The sequence below is a fragment of the Cyprinus carpio genome, chromosome B2 (genome assembly GCF_018340385.1).
Source record: "Cyprinus carpio isolate SPL01 chromosome B2, ASM1834038v1, whole genome shotgun sequence".
In the NCBI taxonomy this organism is placed as follows: Eukaryota; Metazoa; Chordata; class Actinopteri; order Cypriniformes; family Cyprinidae; genus Cyprinus; species Cyprinus carpio.
In genome coordinates this window covers 5,829,778-5,847,790 of record NC_056598.1, presented here as the reverse complement: position 1 = coordinate 5,847,790, position 18,013 = coordinate 5,829,778, and the positions used below count along the sequence as shown (strand labels likewise).

At 36.6% G+C, this 18,013-nt stretch overlaps 1 protein-coding gene across 1 annotated transcript; it reads right to left on the bottom strand.

Moving 5' to 3' along the window:
- Positions 1–2,726: 2,726 nt before the first annotated feature.
- Positions 2,727–17,122, bottom strand: gnb4a (guanine nucleotide binding protein (G protein), beta polypeptide 4a). The gene is made up of 9 exons (XM_042717851.1): positions 16,152–17,122; positions 14,303–14,341; positions 13,691–13,797; positions 13,198–13,261; positions 12,539–12,701; positions 10,619–10,685; positions 5,629–5,830; positions 5,275–5,491; positions 2,727–3,449 (listed from the first exon to the last, which is right to left on the bottom strand). The coding sequence occupies exons 1-9, from the start codon at positions 16,206–16,208 to the stop codon at positions 3,343–3,345; spliced, it is 1,023 nt and encodes a 340-aa protein (XP_042573785.1). The 5' UTR covers positions 16,209–17,122; the 3' UTR covers positions 2,727–3,342.
- Between the last annotated feature and the right edge of the window lie 891 nt (positions 17,123–18,013).

The following is an 18,013-nucleotide window of genomic DNA, read 5'->3' as shown; positions in this document are numbered from 1 at the left end:
GTTTCAGTGCAGTAATTTCAATGCTTGTCAGCATAACCTCCTCTGTAAAAGCAACCTTGGTGTAATTCAGATTCAGAAAAATTATGCTGTCACTTCCTCTAGCAAGAAGGCCAGCATGTGAAAAGCAAATGTTGTGAAGGAAACCTTCTTCAAAAAATATAAATATTTAGGCCTCACATCATAGGTTATGTGCTGAGTGCCTACTTTAAATAAAAGAAAAAGTGATTGCAAAGAGCTGGATAATATAAGCTGCATCATTTAATACGGTAGTTCTAACACATCATTTTCACAGTTGGTAACTACCTGCACGCTGATTTAATTCTCAAGTTCTAACTAAATGAAGGCCATGCATGATTTTTATACCGTTATGGTTTTTGTAAACTTAAGCAGCAAGTTGTTTGCTGTTTTTTCCCCTCAGAGTCAGTGGATTGTGGTATTGCTAGCACAGTGTTTGATCTTATCCATAGGATAAGGCTCAGTAAGCTAGCTGAAATATCCATAGGATATTATGTTGCCTGCTCCCTACGGTCATGTTCATGTACTTTACGGACTAACTGGCAAGTTCAGGTTGAACTTCAAATGTAATGAATGTTCCGGATTCAATACGAGTTAAGGTCAATCACATTAGTCTTCACAAACACACAAAAAGCAACAATCAGGGATAAATGAAGACACAAACAAATCAATAAACACTAAAAAATACCATTTAAAAAGTATAGCAACTGAAGTTGCACATTGTGTTAACATGAAACTAGTCATAGCAATATCATCTCCTGTAATGACTAAAAAGTCAGTAAACTCAATCAAGAGGATATTAATAGGAAAAGAAAAAATACATACAGAAATTATGTTGTTAATGACAATTTACAAAACCCAAATAATACAAATATAACTGCCAAATTTACACTGTTCACTATTTATTTTAATTGCAAGTGCCTCATTTTCCCAGAAAAAAACTTACAATTAAACTAAAACGTAAGTGTACCATACATTGTTGATTGTATTGAACTTGTCTTGTATTGAGACCGGGACATTCCTTTAAGTCAATTAAACGACTACAAAGGCTATACCTTGAGGAGAATCGGATGTCATATGAATTATGTTGGTTTTATTAAATCAATTCAGGTTAAAACCCTTTTTGGCTTCATTGCACTATGCAAAGTTCTTCATGTACCTTAATTACCTTAACTGCCTAAATGTTGTAAACACTCAAAACAGGAGGATCATAACTTCACCATGTGTTGGATGTCCTTTCATATCATAAGTAACTGCATGATTGAAATGAAATTTAACTGATGAACTGTAATGTCATATATTAAACACCTGAAATAACACAAAACAATACTGAATGCAATCTGGTATCGGAAATGTAAGTATCATTAATGTCAAAAAACTTGCCTGGAAAAAAAATGCCTAAAACTAAACAACTATAATGAAAAGCATAACCTTTGTACATATTTTTATATGCTCTCAAAGCCAGCCTGTACATTTATTCACACTGATTGGCACAAATTTAAGGTGATTATTGATGGTTCAAATGAAAAATGACTTACTTTTAAGGCTTGCATTTTTTTTTTTTTTTTTTTTTACAGAAACAGACAGAGGGCTTTATACCTTCAAAACACACATTTGTGACTAAATATGCACAGTGTTGTTTGTGGTCCATGACAGTTTTTCCAGCTTTTTTGTCATAGAGCTGAAGCACATTAATTCAAATACGTGCAGAAACACCGGTGTGTGCAGTCACGTGACTATTTTCTAGTGCAAAAGCATACATCCCTAAATATCACAACATAACATAAGTCAAAATGTTCATAAAAAGTCAAAAAATGCAAAAGTGGCAGTGACCAGTGGCCAAGGCCTCTTGTTAGGTATCAGAACAAAACACCAAAACTCAAACCAACCACAAAGTCTCACAAAGCATCAAGGCCATGCTTGGTGTTTGGATTAAAACAAAACACTTAAACTTAAACTTTACAGAAATAGTTCATTCTTAAAATGTCATCACTTACTCACCCTCAAGTTATTCCAAAACCATATGATTTTTGTGCATCCACATATGTAAAATCACCATGTGATAGGTGTACCGCTCCATGTCTTATGAAGACATGCAACAAATTTTTGTGAATAACAAACTAAAGTAGTAATTCACTGATAACTGTGCATATGCAACAGGTCTCCTTGGAGTGTTAATGAAATGTTTCATTCTGATTCGGCTCATGAGTTCATTCAGCTCACTAAATCTGGATTAAGTGGCTAAATTAGGATTACCAATTTAAATTTCAGTCTGTTTCTCACTCATTCTTTTGTACGTCCTCAGACGACTTGGAATGCAGAGTCATCTGGAAAACTTTCATATCTGTTTTAAGGTATTTTTGGATCATTTAAGCATAAATACATCAGTACTCAAATATTGTGATTTATTGGAAAACAGCACAGTCTTCTTTAGAATTGTTCTTTTGATATTATCAGAAAAATCAAAAGTCATACAGGTTTGGAACAACATGAAGATGAGCAAATAACAACAAATTACACTTGTGGGTCAACTATCCCTTTAACCATATATGTATCATATATCCAGCCAAATAAATATGAAAAGCAGCAAATCTCAGATAGTATATCTTATGATAGTAAAGACAGATAGACACACAAACACACAAAAAATCACCCTCAACCTTATATAATACAAAACAATACAATTAAAAACAATATTACTCCAAAAACAAGCTCAGTGGCATCAGTATTTCTCTCACAACTACACACAACCAAGCTGAGCCAGTACCATTTATGACAACAGACCCAACACTGATGCTACCTGATGAAAACTAAATTAAGGTTGAGGGTCAAACACTTATGGCCTACAATACTGTGGCAGCCTAATCCCTTAGTTAATTACACTGGCCACTGTCTCTGGCAAATAGCATTGTGATTTGGGACAAAGAGAAAAGAAAATAAGAAGGAAAAGAAAACAGGGAAAGTTAAGATACCCATCATGAGTACCCACACACCAGAACATCCAAACACTGTCAAAAGTGCATATGTTACACATACAAGCACACAGAATGGCAGATATATACTGTACACAACACAGTCTGTCCCCCACCTCGAGTCAGACGTCAAGCCAAAAAGACAGAGAGCCAGTGGAGGCTCTTCACTGTTGGTCCTCACCTCTTTGACTGACTGCAGGATGGTGGGATAATGCGGTCTAAGAAAGAGAGAAGATGAAGAAAACCATGTCATCTATAAGGAGGAGATGGAGAGGGAAGGGTCCTGTGTGGCAGCGGTGCACTACAGTGATTGTATGATCAGAAAGAGTGGCTCCCGAAGTACAACCCAGTGAGGTCAGTTCCATATCCTGAGGAAGCTGTCCCAAGAACCGGTAGCCACAGCCATGCCATCACTGGTAACCCCCAAACAGCTGACTCTGTTGTCATAACAAAGTAAAACACATAAACAGAATAAAAAAACAAAAGTATCATAAGATAAGTATCATACAAATCTTACAGTACATGACTAAGAGTGGCTGTCTATTAGGGGTGGGAAACGCAGGGTACCTCACGATACGATATGAATCACGATACGATAATATCACGATAAATTGCTTATTGCGCTAATCGATATATTGCTAGACAATCCTATAATGATACATCACAATATGTCTAACTATGAAAACAAAATGCCTGTGAAAAATTAAGTGCAAGTTTTCTCTCTTTATTTAAGTCCAAACTGTTAGAAAACAGCACAAACTTTATTTCAAAATTTACCTGGAGTGCTTTCTTAACCTTTCCTCTCCTCTTATCATTAAAACTGAGACCCGCATGTGAAGTGCAGGGAAAAAATAGCCGTTCACATCGTGTCTTTTGCACACACAAGTTTGTTTCAAATGTAGACGCACGGCAAGCACACTTCTGCGCCACATTACAGCTCTGACAAGGTTTTGTTTCGTCGTCCATGCCGGATTTGTGTTTCTGCCAGTCAATGCCCACTGCATAATGCGCACTTGTAATATCACGCTCTCACGCCACACCTTGTATTTCTCATGCTGAGAAGTCCCGCTTTATAGGATGTTAATGGATGAGGCACAGGCTTGCAGAGGGAAGTTCTCTGCCGAGTTCATAGCTGTCCTGAGAGTTAATGCCACCTACCAGCCACAATCAGAAATTATAATTTGTTTTCGAGTAAATTACGTGATCCTGATACAATCATGTTCGTATAGGCAACACGGATGCGCACACACGGGACGAGGGAAGCGGTGGAATCTCTCATAGTGGAGCTGTTTTGTGTAGTCGAGGCGGTGGTCACGTTGCGCTCTCATAGCAGACATTGCCATTTTTATTTACTAAAGCCCTTCATTTTTTTCCCAAGCATTTTTATTTTATTAAAACATAACAAAATCACATGCCGGTAATCAAAAATAATGAAACCAAATTCATGCGAATACAGCCAAATGCTAAATAGCTCTCAAACAGCTTTAACTAAGTTTTGATTACCAGAAAATAAGGAAAGGACTAGATAACTGGTAAATACCAGAGTAGAGCTAAAAAAAAAAAAATGGGTAGAGCTATTACAGTGGTGGGAAATCTGTTTATCCTTCGGTTCCTCATGCTTCCCCATCTTCATAGAGAACGCGGTTCATGGTGGCTCTGAGCGCTTTGTAAAGAAGGGTAAAATGGTGCAGCCATGATTTCCATGCATCTTTAGATGATGGGAGCAGGGAAAACTATTTAAAAATGTCTTATTGTATTAATTATTTGGGCCAGTGTATCGATTCTCATATCGCATGGAGAAGGACAACGATAGATCGTCATATCGATTTGTCCCACCCCTACTATATATGAAAATCACATATGTTCAGGGTTCATCCCAGGGGAAAAAAAAGGTCTTCTGTAGTTACACAAGTTAAGATTTGCTAAATTGTACACTGCTGTCATTCCACTATATAAACACTAGTTTAAAGTAATGAGATTTAATGTGATTTTCTGTTAGCCTTATTTTGTCTAATAAGCTGCTGAGCATGCTCATAACCTTTTCAGTCCGCTGATACACAAATTAAACAAACTAGGAAAGTTCCACAAAACAATTATGTAATGCTAATACTGATTTCATTCCGTTTTAAACAAAAGGTCTCTATGTAAACGTGGCTAATGTAATTCAGATGGGTTGTACAGGATTTGTGGTCTGCGCTGTGTTGTCCTGTTGCTTGATTAGGGCTGTTATAGGTGCTCGCTTAAGTTTTTTTTCTGTGTGGTCAAAAGGTTTGTGTAAAGTACTGACCTGCACGCTCTCCCTTTAGAGTATCCCATACATTGCAGTTGAAGTCATCATAGCCAGCAAGCAGCAGGCGGCCACTCTTAGAGAAGGCCACGGAGGTGATGCCGCAGATAATGTTGTCATGCGAATACATCATCAGTTCCTGGTCTGCGCGAAGGTCAAACAAACGACAAGTGGCGTCGTCCGAGCCTGTGGTGAACGCATTACCATTTGGGAAGAACTGAAGAAATGAGCACAATTAAAAATGGATATAAGCATTTTCAAACTAACAGTAAACAGTAAGTATTACGAAAGCATTGCACAGGCTCAATAAACCAGTATCAGATACTGCTGAAAACTTTTCTCTTTGACACTCACACTGACAGCATTTATATCAGAAACATGTCCAGTGAAAGACTGTCTGCACATTCCATCTCGGATGTCCCACAATTTCGAGGATGCATCGCAGGCACCTGACACAAAGGTCCTAGAGTCAGGACTGAGAGACAGGCTCATCACATCTCCACTGTGCCCTGTAAATGTGGTGGCCTGCTGACCAGTCTCAATGTCCCACAGAGCACTGCAAAGGAGAAAGAGAGCTGGGTCACATTCAGTACAAGATCAACAAACTGACAACTGAAACTTGAATGCAGACTTGAAAATGTAACCATTATAAATCTACAGTATGTGGATGGCATAAGAAAGCCTGTAAGCTTGAAGAGATTCAAAAATGGTGACAGCTCGTGAAAATAGGGCTGGGCGATAAATCGATTTTATCGATTAACTCGAATGTGTAGTTTACATCGGTTTTGTTTGAATGAAAATTGGTTTTCTTTTTAACATCCACCGACGCTCCACTCAGGGCTCCCGTTGTTCCGATTGGGCTCAACCCTCCTCCATGCGTTTGCCATAAAGACATGCTTCCGAGCAAAGTATGTTTCTCCGGAGCGCGGAGTAGAGCGGTGTGATTTTGACTGGAGCGAGGCGCAGGTTTTTTAAAAGTCAGAGCGTGGTGGTTTTCACTCGCTCCAAGAGCACTCCTCCACTGCTCCATCACGAGTACAATTCACGGCCCGTAATATAACTGCATATTTAGCAATAATTCACATGTTAAACATATTTAGCTATAGCTTGATACAGATGAATCTCTCAAATCATAAGATTATAATGACGGCAATAACCGAGCGGGAAGTTATAGGCTAGTTCTCAAGGAGTTTGTCTTTTCCTTTTTTACTGAATATTTCTGGGTTAAAGCATGATTTAAACAGATACAGCACATTTACACGCAATCGCTTTCGCAATAATGCATTCAAACAAATGTAATCTTACAATACTTCATCTTTATCTGATTTTGAAATCTGTAAGAAATGCATCGATCTGTAGATAAAATAACTGACGAAAATGAACTGCTATTTTCATTACAAACAAAATTTGCACAGCAGAAAAGCAGCAATTATACCTTTTAATGCTGACAATGTTATTAGTTTAGCATGTGGTAGGAAAAAAAAGTTTGCACACAATAGCCTAAGCCACTTTGAAACTCTACTGTTATTTTATTTACTTTTTATTTTAATATAGGCTATGTTAACAACATAACATTTCAAACATACTGAAATACTTTAGCCACGGAGCGAAGGCGGAGCGGTGTTTCTGGTATCAGTGAGCGTGGAGTGATTATTAAATGCTCGGAACGCGGAGGGAAATAGTTGCTGCTCCACTCCACTCACATACTCTGCTACCGAGTGAGAGAGAAGTTTTGCCCTACAAAATGAACAAGACCGCGGCAGCACAAGCACAGCATATCCGCCAAAAACCAACCTGCAGCAATGCTCATTGCACGGCTCACCAAGCTTTACTTTTGTGGCTCGCATGGCAGTAAATAATACGATGATATGATCATGCAGTCAATACAGATATTTAATAAAAAAATAAAAAACAAGCAGGGCTGTAACATAACCCATTTAAAAATGCATGCAATGTCTACACCGGGCATGAGTGGTGCGATCCGACAAAAGACAATAGAACCCAGTGATGTTGTCTAAACTGGACGCGGCGTGATGCGACACGATCCCCATCAGTAAACTGATGCTCGTTCTATTTATGACAAAATGTTCTGACACTACGTTCAGATGATTTGCAACTGTAGTGTGAGGTCAAGTTTAGACAGACTTTTAGCACAGCGGGGCGCAGCACGACAACACTCGCGTCCAGTGTAGACACAGTTAGACAGTATCTGCTCTATTTACAAATAATTTATATAAGAAAAAAATGACTCACTGCGTAGTTGCCAATTTTAATTTTAACAGTTCTTAACGCCGAGTGGATGATTGGATGCATGATGGGCTAGTATTAAATAAAAAAATGTAAAAAATCAATCTTCTCAGTTATAAATTTGACTGGTAAATAATAAATAATGAATTATATTAAAACGTGTTTTGAACAATTTCTTTGTCATTTGAATATTGTAGGGGGGGCAAAAAAATCGATTTAAATCGTAAATCGGATTTTTGGTGAAAAAATCGGGGATTTTTTTTTAGGCCATATCGCCCAGCCCTACGTGAAAATAAACATGTTATTTTGTTTGTCATAAAGTGCTAAACGCCTTGAGATAACTTGCGGTTTCTTCTATTGCCATATCTTAACACTATCAAAGCATAAGTAAAATCAAATACACAAATACTTGTGGTAAAATAAAATGACAAATATAATAAAACTAACTAACATTAGTTAGTTACTAATTAACTAATAAAACTAACAAAACTACAATATAGGTAAATGTTTTAATAGGTTATGACATTTGTTTGTGATGCTATATTATATGTTTTATTTATTGTGTATTGGGTGGTGCTGTCCCGCTACTTCAACAATGCTTTCACACTAAGGCAACTAAGGACCAATTTCAAAAGGCCCTTATTGCATCCCTTATGGGCACTTCTGGAAGGGGACACCATTTGTAGGGACATTCCAAATGGAAGTGAATAATTGAAATTCATGAAGGGCCCTTCGGGCAAACCGCTCTAGAGCTGGTGTTACTACAGATTTAGAACCGGTCAATGCAGTTTACAGGTTTCACAGAAAGAGAATTATGTGTGCCAAATCAGTCGCTGTAGAAATCGAATATTTTAATGGTTGTGGCCAAAATAGCTCAACACGAGAGCCTACACAAACGCAATGACATAGGAAATAAAAGGTCAGAATGTTTTTAAAAAAAGAGTGGCTTGATTAAGTGGTGGAAATAACAGAGCATGGGCACAGAACAGTAACAAAACTCAGAGCCATTTACAGTCACACAGGTGTAGTAGTGTAAAAACTCTAATGTTACTACTTGTTTTAGATAACTGTAAAAGAATTTACGTTTGCGTTTTTGAAAATATTTATTGAAAATATATTTTTTTATTATTATATTATAAGCCTAATAAATAACTGACCTCAAAAAGGGAATTCATGAGCAATAACTGCTTTATTTTTATTTTTTTTACATTTCTTGTGAGATTTTAAATGATTTTTAATAGCATTTCTTGGTAATTAACAGAGCACTGTTTAAAAAAAAAAAAAAAAATATATATATATATATATATATATATTTATATATATATATATATATATATATATATATATATATTATTTATTTATCTATCTATCTATCTATCTATCTGGTAACCTGAAATAATTTAGTATCAGTTAGAAATAACAAAATGTAAATAACACATTAAAATTAAAAGTTACACACTTTTTTGTGTGTGCACTGCTCTGCAGTAAGAGGGAACACTGGTAAATCATCATTACTATCCAAACTTTGATTTCATTACAAATAGCACTAACAGACAGCATTTTTAAAGGGGTCAAATGCAATTTCAAAAAAAGCTCTTGGTGCATGAAGAAGATCTGTAAAGTTGCAAAGTTTTTAAATCCAAATAGATATTCTTTATAAAAGTTAAGAGTCAACCACGCTCTCCTAAAATGGCTCATTCTCACACACATACCCCCACATGTCTACGTCACGATGTGGGAAGAGTTGCATAACGCCACCCAAATGTTCACGAAAAGAAAAAAGGCATAACTTTTATTCTCGCTGTTGCCGCCCCCATTGTTGTGGAGACACTGTGTGTTTCATTGTGAAAGTGAAACTATTTTGTTTGGTCTTCGAAAAGAGGACACGACTAGAAATCAGTGGTTAAGTTGTATTTACAACAAGTAAATTTTCATATTTAAAGAATTTGCCACTGATGATTCAAACGCGAATTTTGAGCACTGTACAGTAGTGCTTGTTGTTTGTCGTTTCTCCGATCACAAATGCAGACATGGTTTTATGTATACACAGCACGGTACGCAACACGGAAAAAGACAGTACAAGTCATTATAATCAGTAATTATGTCCCCACTGGATGGAAACAAATGCCTCGTTTATAATGGGTTTTATTGTTTTTGTCTTGTCGCGCCGGGACACACAGCATCACAGTATGTTAGGGAGCGTAACATTTCCATCACATGCTTGAGGAATTCAGCCAATCACAATGCACTGGATAGCTGGCCAATCAGTGTACACCTCGCTTTTCAGATGGATGAGCTTTGTAAAAATCGACGTGTTTCGGAAAGGTGGGGCATAGAAAGGTGGGGCCTAGAGGAGCAACAATAATGTACATTAATGTATTTTTTAACCTTAAACCACAAACACATTGCATTACACCGAATACACAAAATAATGTTCTTTTTAGAAACATCAAATGATCCCTTTAATAGTCAGGAGTCCTGCAGGTTATCAATATTAGCCGTAGAATCTGTAGCCAGTTTTATTTTCCAGGAACACTGAATGAGCAATAATGTGTCAAGCATCACTAATGTCTATACATTCTATTACAATAAATAAAAATTCTAAATAAAATGCCTGATTGTTTTGTTAAAAAATTTAGTTGTTATCCTTTTAAATCATTTCACATTTTAATGTATGTATAGAGAAAGCAGCCTGGAAAAACCGTTCTCCATGAGAACGTTGAGTCTGTTCTTCAGCAGGAAAATAAAACAGTAGAAAATATCTGCACTACTGACATTCATTTTTGAACTACTGATTTTAACAGTACTAGAACATAGAAAAAAAAATAAGACGTAAGACAATTACAATACTGTTAAAGGTAAAATAATGTAGTCCAGAGGTGCCCAATCCTGTTCCTGGAGATCTACCTTCCATCAAAGTTCAGCTCCAACCCTGATCAAACACAACTGAACCAACTAATCAGGATCTGAAGGAGCACTTGATAATTACAGACAGGTGTGTTTGATCAGGGTTGGAACTGAACTCTGCAGGATGGTAGATCTTCAGAACCAGGGTTGGGCACCCTGATCTAGTCATTCAAAGCTGCGATGCACTAACCATGTAGTATCTCCAGAGCTGGTGACTATCTGATTATCATCCAGAAAGCGACAACACGACAAATAACCTGGTGAGGAAGAAAAAAAAAAGATACATCAGAACAGGAGCTTTACGATAAATATGCAGACCAAAGGCTGGGTCACACCAAGCCAACTTCAAAGAACTAGCAGCGACAAAACCCGACGCTGTTGTCTCCTTGCTTCGGCAGCGTATGGATAAAAAGCTGCAGTTGAACATACCGCTCAGACTACAGCTGACTGCAAAGTAAACATCTGCATTCTGCATGAGAGGAATTAGCTGTCTACATCAGCAGCTATCAATAGTATATATTCTTCATTTAAAGGAGAAACCGTAACAAAGATATATGAGATATACGCAGATATATGAAACGTAAACAAAGCAGTCCTTACGTACCATTTTGAATATCAGTTACGTTAATAACTTTCTTCATTTTAAGCAGCTCATGTTATGAAAATATTCACATTTACATTACATTACATTTACATTTAATCATTTAGCAGACACTTTTATCCAAAGCGACTTGGATAATGGAAGCAATCAAAATCAACAAAAGAGCAATGATATACAAGTGCTATAACAAGTCTCAGTTAGCTTAAACGCAGTACACGTAGCAAGGTCTTTTAAATAATATAATAAATAAAAAGAAAACAGATAGAATAGAAAAAGAATAGAGCAAGCTAGTGTTAGAGGTCTTTTTTTTTGCTTTTGTTAATTGTATAATAAATGATACATGCGTACGCAATTTTCCACGCACATATCGTGATTTATAAAAAAATAAACTTGCCGTAAATATAAACACACCGTACGAACATTCTAGACCATGCGTATGCACTCTTTTTCCTGGAGTGAGAAAAGTAATTAAGTATAAACGACAATTTTAAAACTCTGGTTTCATGTCGATATACACATTTACATTAAATACTCCACTCGCATTAATGGAGATAAACACTGAAATTACATAATTTTACAAAAAAACATTTACATAATTTTATTAACAATAGGCTAAATAATTTTCCTATGGTAGCCTATGCTATGTTTTAATGACAGCAAGGAGTGCTATGGGTACACAATAATGGATCATTTTTAGCAATAAAAAAATTATTTGTATGGCACAAATGGCATTATAGTCCCCATCTCATATTTCCTTAATGTCTCTGTGATAAATATGGTATCACGTGCATGGGAATATGCATGGAAATGATATGCAGATGAGCTTATGTATAGTAAAACAAGGCGTTGTAAGCTCCATATATGGTGATTTCGGGGAGGAGACAAGGTGGAGATGCACGTACACACTGACTGGGATTTATAAAGGGATTTTTGCGCAGGTTCTGGCATACGCATGGTTTTTTAAATCTGAAAACTTTGTGCCTACGTACACTTTTAGGATGAAATCTACGGAGAGTTTTATAAATGAGACCCCAATCTTCTTGATGTTGAATAAAGCAAATCTGCAGGACCGGACAGTTTTAGCAATGTGGTCTGAGAAAATTAGCTGATCATCAATCATAACTCCAAGGTTTCTGGCTGTTTTTGAAGTAGTTATGGTTGATGTGCCTAACTGGATGGTGAAATTGTGATGAATTGTTATTCACATATTGGAATGCTTGGGTAACATCACATAACTACAGAACAGTCTTCTGTCTGTGCCACCTTTATTTACCTCCCCGTTTTCATTGCTTTTATTTTAATTCTCGAGCAATGACTTGTTCACTAAACTGAACATCCAATCAGAGTTCTCATGACGACCCCAACGCTGATTCGATGCTGATGTGAGCCTGCCGTGTGGAAGACGGCAAACAAACTAGCTCAACAAATGCTCACCGATGGCCCGTCATTGACTGACTGTCAGGTTGGTGTGTCCCAGCCTTGATGATGCTAACCCTGCTGACAGTTTACCTGTGTGTCCAGGAAGTTCTCTGGTGACTCTGACGTTGCCTTCACGGGTTTTAAGGCTGTAGATGGAACAGATGTTGTCCAGGCCTCCGCAGGCTACATAATTCCCTGAGGGAGCGTAGGCACAAGTCATCACCCATGATGACCTTAAAGGAATGGCATGAATCTAGAAAGAAACCAAACACAAATTGTTGCACTTGCTTTTCCCATGTGTTATGAAGAATGAGAGCCAATGCTGAATTCAGAAACCGCATGCTACTCCTATTATTTCTGCCATATAACAAAATGGTAAAAATAGTAAAAGTAGTATACTAGCATATGGTTCCAAATTCAGTACAAGAGCCAGGATGTACCCATATCAAACCATTTGTTTGGAGCACCAAGTATATGACAGAATTTATTTGCAACCTACCACTTTCATTGTGATGAATTTTATGATTTACATTGGCGATTTAGCTTCTACAAAATTTAGGTTAACTGATTTAAATTTTAATTCACTATAATACTTTATTATTCTTTAAAAAAAAAAAAAAAAAAAAAAAAAAAAAAAATTCAGTCATTAAATTTGTGACATATTTACCCAAAAATTACCCAGTTACTATATTCTTGGGTAATATAGCTGTGCATTTTAGATGTATAGTCACTTGCTGGGCTGGACTAACCTTGTTTGTGGTGTAGCTGTCCCAAATGATGAGTTTGCCATCTTGTGAGGCACTAACTAGTAACTAATGTTTAAAAAAAAAAAGAAAAGTGGGAGAGGGGTTAAAGAGTAAACCACTGTTCATAGTACACATCACAGATTAAAAATACTACAAGGTGAACATGCAGACAATGACTGATGCTTATAACATGAACAAACACGGCAAATGCTTATGATAATTAATAACAAACACTGCAAGCAAATATGGACACAAACTCCACCCATCTACCATTTGTGTCTCCTGCCTAAAGCAAAGGTGGAGAAGGGGTGAATGATAAAGGGAGAAGAGAAGGGAGGAAAAGAAAGACTGGAGCAGGAGGCAGCCTACATAATCCTAGAACACCCCTGAGTTGTGAGAAGCCTGCTGTATTATTCATTCAGTGTACACTGACAGAGGTGCAGGGTTCCTCTGAGTGCCATCCTCCAGCCCACTCATTCTCTCTCCATCAACTGACCTAGAATCAGTAGCCCAGTGCATGGCATAGATTTTGGCTAAATGGCCTCGGAGTGTCCGCCTCGTTCTCATCTGGATCCTCCCAACTGAATCCAGACCAGCTGTAATCTAAACACACACAGAACTCTTAATTTACAGTTAAATACTAAACAAACAAGTGAGCAAAAAATCAATATAAGGTGTGGTACTGATCACTCAAATGCGGGAAAAAGAGCTGTATTCGTCATATTTGATTTGTCTTCTGGCGATTATCTAAAATTAGCATAACACTGACTGAAGTGCAGAATTAAACAGTTTTGAAAATGTACAAGAGTCATCTCTTCCAATACAAAAATAAATAATCCAAATAGAAATTATGAAATCTTAAATCGCTAAAACCACCAGGGCGGGGGCTGAACGTTTAAATTTTGATGGAGGACTTGGCATGTAAGAGGTTGTTTAATATTTTAGCACACTTAAGAGCATGTTCAACATGCACGTCAGCAGCCAATTTGCATGTCTGAGCTGAGCTCAGAGAACAGGTGAGCATAGACATGCCCCATAGCCATGGGTTAGACCAGTGCTGCTCTCATAAGGAGGGGGACCCAGCAGTGACGGTGGCAGAGCTGCTTACCTGGGACAGGCTGGAGTCGCTGCATGCAATCCTAGCAAAACACAAAAAGAACATCACCATGCAATAATGTATACATTAAACTTAAAACAAATAAAAAAAAAAAGTACTCTATTTCCTGGCACTCAGGTCTACATGAAACTTACACCAAATAAAAATGAAAAGGACAAAAAGTTGAAAACTATTCCAGTTAACAAAGTTGATATACAGTAGGTAAATGCCAACTACCGGACGCTAGGGGTGGGCAATACGATCAAAATCTTATATCATGATATGAGTCATTTTATTTCACGATAACAGTATAGATCACAATATTGTTTTTGTTTTCCTTTAAGTAATGTTTTTATGGTATCAAAATTTGATGCCATTGAAACTTCCATCATCAATTTCAATATCATACAAAAAAAATAAAAAATACTAAAACTAATACTAGCTTAACTAAGTAAAAAGGGGGGGGGGGGGGGGGTAATTTTTTTCCCCCGAGCTTACTAAAGACAAGTAAACAGTGAATGATAAAATAAGAACAAAGAAACTAATTACAAGCAATAGGACAAAAAATTACATATTTGAAAGTTGCAAGATTTTTTGGACACTCAATTTCTTAACTTCAACAAGAATACAACAACTCCACATAAAAATGCACAACAATATTAATAACACAAATAAACTCTAAATGGCAAAATATCAGCCAATTAATCAGCATTGTCAATATATCCATCTATCTAAAGTTTGAGGTTGGTAAGATGTTAATTTTTTTTTTTTTTTTTTAAGAAGTCTCTTATGCTTGCCATGGTTGCCTTTACGTAATCAAAAACAAGGTAAAAACAGTAATATTGTAAAATATTACAATTTAAAATAACTTTTTTTTTTATATATTTAAAAATGTCTTATTCCTGATGCCAAAGCTGAATTTCCAGCAGCCATTACTCCAGTCTTCAGTGTCACACGATCCTTCAGAAATCATTCCAAAATGCTGATTCAGTGCTCAAAAACATTTCTTGTTCTTATTGATGTAGAAAAAACAAGTTGTGCTGCTTAATATTTTTGTGGAAACTGTGATACATTGTTGTTCAGGATGCTTTGATGAATAGAAAGTTTAGTCATTACTGACGATTTATTGCATCCTTGCTAAATAAAGGGAAACTAAATGTATGTATCAATAAATATGTTGTGTGAATTAACACAGCTCAGGATTTTTCACAGCTCCTTTAATCAAATCTGATGGCTCCTGGGTCATTTCCACAATTCACACAGCTGCTTTTACTAATTCAGTGGTTCTCAACTCCGGTCCTGGGGACCCACTACTCTGCACATTTTGTCTCTCTTTTCTGACACACTCAGTTCAATTCATGGATCTCTCTCCTAATGAGCTGAGGATCTGAATCAGATTTTTACATAAGGGAGACATCCCTTATATTCACACGCTGGCAAGTCATAATTACAGCGTAAGGAGCGTTACTGTCACTTTGGTAAAGAATGTTTATTGGTATGTTTACATTTTTGTTATGAAAGTGCTGTAAACTAAATATATTTTAATGTAATTGTACAATACTATCATATTTTAAAGACGCAACATATATAGTTTTAAAGAAAAAAAAATCATCCATTTCAACAAATTTGCAGTCAATACAGACGCTGCATATCTATAGTTTTTGGCTGCATCCATTGCATCCAACATGTTTTCTCACTGACAAACCCCTGCCTCAAACTGAGGACTTAACGGAAATTTTGAGTTTCCCTCTATTAATCATGAATTTGTGGTGGTGTTCATGTGCAATCAATTCAAACACAATCTTTTCAACATGACTTGAAAGAACCAATGTAAAATGAGCCAAAATGTTTAAGTTCTTACTCTGATCTGACTGCGCAGCTGCTCTGCCTCCTGCCGCAACTGCTCCAGCTCACTCATGGTCCTGCAAGTGTTTCACTCCTTTCCCAACTTTGATAATACTGACAAAAACCTGCAATGCACACACAAGCACCAAGTCACATTAAGAAGTCAATAAAGGACTGCTTAATAACAGAGCACTCAGACTGGATTAATAATTCAAGCCACACACTCACGCAAACAATTTCCATATATTCATTTGAATGTCATGTCAAAGGTCCCACAGACCTAGTAAGACAGCCCAATTGGATACAGTTTGTGAATAACACAGAAAGTGCTCCGGCAGCATTAATGTTTTTACTAGACTTAATAGAACTAGGAACTGTATCATATCATTCAGTAGAGGAACCAAACACTTTAGCTACTGCACTTCCAACTGAGAGCTGGGCACCCTGTGCTCCTTTGTTTAATGAGGAGCAGCACTGCTTGGCACTTGGCACTGCCTACTAGTTGATTTCCCTAAAATTTAGCTAACACAACCCCAATAAGAAGGTTATACTGTATGCAGTATGATACTCAAAGGATGCAAATTTGTCAGTTAGTACAACTGTAATATCAATACAAATGGCAAATAAAGGGACCTTACATCTTTTCATTATAACTTTTTTTTTATGATTTCACACACAAGCCAATTTTAGAACTGAGCATAGCTTTAAAAAAAAATCTAAGCTTTTTCAGATTTTGCATTTTAAAATTCCCATGTTTTCCATGACCAATTAACCTTACCTATAGCTTTCAGTATTATTTCAGCCTAAAAGCAAACACTGAGTAACTGAATAAAATGCAGTGTCTTGCCACATTGGTGGTTTGACACAATATGGGAATACCCCTGGAGATCATTCAGGTTTACCCTGACCTCTGTGAAATCTACATTTCAGCATAAGTTCTTTTAGGGAAGCACAGTACCAAGACTACAAGCAATGCTGCTAAAAACAGGAAGACTGCTGGCCCCAACCCTGGTAAACCAAATTACAGGAAAAAGTAAGCAATGATCAGTGTGCATTTTAAGCAAATAACTTTCCGAAATCAAACACTGTAACGTTACACATTAACTGAGACATAATATTAGGAATAACACACACAAAAAAGCTCTGGTTGATTATAATAATGGACTTGGAAGAAATATTTCATATGCTCGAACTAGCTGGATTGACATTTTAATTCAAAATTGAATTTGTACATCAGATAGTCTGATAAATCCTCCTTAATCCAGATGTGTTAATCCCTTATTTAACCTGACACTAGCAGCATTTTAAACCAGTCGCGATAAACGCGAGATAGAAAAATCCGTTGTAAATAAAATATCTACACAGAAAAGACCATTTTGCCCGTTAATTGTTACATTCGTGTTGTTCATAGAGTTTAATGCGATTAAATGTAATGTTAACATAAGCATTACGTTACAGTTCACATTATTTCAAGGTAATTTAGCGAATCGTTTTGACAACAGATTCAATACCACATGTTGCACTAAACAGAAACCTCCCTATAAGACACCATTTACGCGGAAAAAAAATGTCTAAAAGAACCTTTCCCTGCAGATTTGTCATCAGTCAAGTTAATCACAGAGTTATTTTATGATTAGGTTAGTTTTGGTTAGCGCAGTGGCTAGCAAACGGTGACTGTATCATGCCAGTTACTCCAGACCACCACAAACATTCACAAACTAACTTAACAAAAAAAAAAAAAAAACCCACCTACTGTAATTTAAAAAATATCAAATCCCTTATATCTCAAAATATTAACGCAATCATTTCGAATTATTTATATCCAAAATCAATGCAGCAATCCACAAAATCGACTAAACACAAACACAATTAAAATAA